The sequence below is a fragment of the Rattus rattus genome, chromosome 6 (genome assembly GCF_011064425.1).
Source record: "Rattus rattus isolate New Zealand chromosome 6, Rrattus_CSIRO_v1, whole genome shotgun sequence".
Classification (NCBI taxonomy): domain Eukaryota; kingdom Metazoa; phylum Chordata; class Mammalia; order Rodentia; family Muridae; genus Rattus; species Rattus rattus.
The window spans coordinates 43,041,244-43,042,875 of record NC_046159.1 but is presented as its reverse complement, the minus strand read 5'-3'; the positions used below and the strand labels follow the sequence as shown (position 1 = coordinate 43,042,875).

At 45.5% G+C, this 1,632-nt stretch overlaps 1 protein-coding gene across 1 annotated transcript; it reads right to left on the bottom strand.

Annotated features, from left to right (window-relative positions):
• Positions 1-638: 638 nt before the first annotated feature.
• LOC116902704 (60S ribosomal protein L13-like) lies at positions 639-1,166 on the bottom strand. The gene has a single exon (XM_032905058.1). The coding sequence runs from the start codon at positions 1,164-1,166 to the stop codon at positions 639-641; it is 528 nt and encodes a 175-aa protein (XP_032760949.1).
• Between the last annotated feature and the right edge of the window lie 466 nt (positions 1,167-1,632).

Below are 1,632 nucleotides of genomic sequence, written 5' to 3'. Positions count from 1 at the left end.
TGGACTCAGGGGAAGGGGATCTGAGGAGGCCTACAGATGGTAAGAAAGCATGGTGTTCAACCAGGATCTTCTTAGTCGCCTGGGAATGGAGTCAGAGGGTGCATAGAAGCTATTTCTATGAAACGGTAGACTTCTTCTACTGAAATGGTGTTGACACTGAGGGATTGTCCGTGGAGGAGAAGAGGTAGAGTGAACGTCTGAAACCGTCGTCCTGCTTCACTGGCATACTTGCTTCTCTGGTAAGCTTAGGTCACAGGTACCCAGGCAATGACTAAGGAGTCGGGCCCTGGGATAATAGGTTTAGTGGGGATGAAGGTTGGAGTGGAAGATCTGTGTGATGCCCTGGAGGTGGGGTGAAAGAGGAAGGCAGGCCTCAGCTGATGCTTTGCTATAGAACTTGGGAATGAGCCTGGAGGATTAGATTTGGAGGAAAAGAGAAAGAAGTGCACGTCCCCAGTTTCCATGGCTGGAGTGTCCTCAGGTTTCTCGGGCAATGTCTGCTGTCACTGGAGGCTGGGATAAAGTGATGAGTGGCCGGGAAAGTACTTTGTGGGGAAAGGTCTGTGTGTTGTCTAAATGATTTTTTTTCTTTATGGAAAATTTATTGCAACTCTCCAACCCCACATTACTTTTTCCTTTCAACATCTTGCTCTGCAGCTTCCTTCGCCCTTTTTGCTTGGATGCCGAAGGCTGTAAGACTGGTAAAACGTTCTCTCTTCTGTGAAGACGCTGGCCTTTTCCTTTTTGTACGCATTCCGGATGGGCATCGCAGGTCCTGTTAGCTGGGTGGCCAATCTAAGTTCTTCAGCAGAACGGTCTCCCTTCTTTGGAGCAGAAGACTTCCTGCGGAAAAGTGTGAGCTTGGAGCGGTAATCCTTCAGGTGCTGCACGTCGGTCTGCAGTGATTCAGTGGATTTGTTTCGCCTCCTTGAGCCCACAGAGATGCCGATGTTCTGAGCCATTTTCTTGTGGATACCAGCCACCCTGAGTTCCTCCAGGCTGAAGCCCCTGCCAGCCCAGACCTTGGTGTGGTATCTAACTGTAGGGCACCTCACTATGGGCCTGATGGGACCGGACACGGGCTGAAGAGCAAGGCAGCACACTTTTGCCTGCCAGACCGTGCATCTGCACATCTTGCCTGCCGGCTCGTTGAGCCAAGAGTCCATTCACTGCTGCCAATCCTTGTGGAAGTGCAGCTCCAGGATCGTGCCATTCCGAAGAATATATTTGTTGTTTTTTTTCTCATGTATGAAAGCAGTTCTCTGATTAGTTAAAAGGTTTACCTTTACTTTGACGGTTCTGCCAACAGCCAGTAAGTTAGTTCTTTTAATATTATCTAATAAACTATAAGATATTATTCTCTAGTATTATATTTTATTATAATTCATTAGATAAAATATTATCTAATAAACCCATGATCTCTGCCACCTTAAATGTTCCCAGTGCTATTGAATAAAGCAGAAACAAAGCTCACTTTAATATTTAAGATCTTCCTTAGAATGGAGTCAAACTAACTTTTCAGCTTTTGCTAAACCCATTTCTCTAAAAGTGCCTTATACCTCTAGTCAGTCATTTAGGATTCTTTTCTCTATCTTAATATTTTTCATTCTCCAAAATATTTACTCCCCAGTT

What these genes read in the sequence shown, in the direction of transcription:
- LOC116902704 (XM_032905058.1), bottom strand. Translation starts at nt 1,166, where the DNA reads ATGGACTCTTGGCTCAACGAGCCGGCAGGCAAGATGTGCAGATGCACG.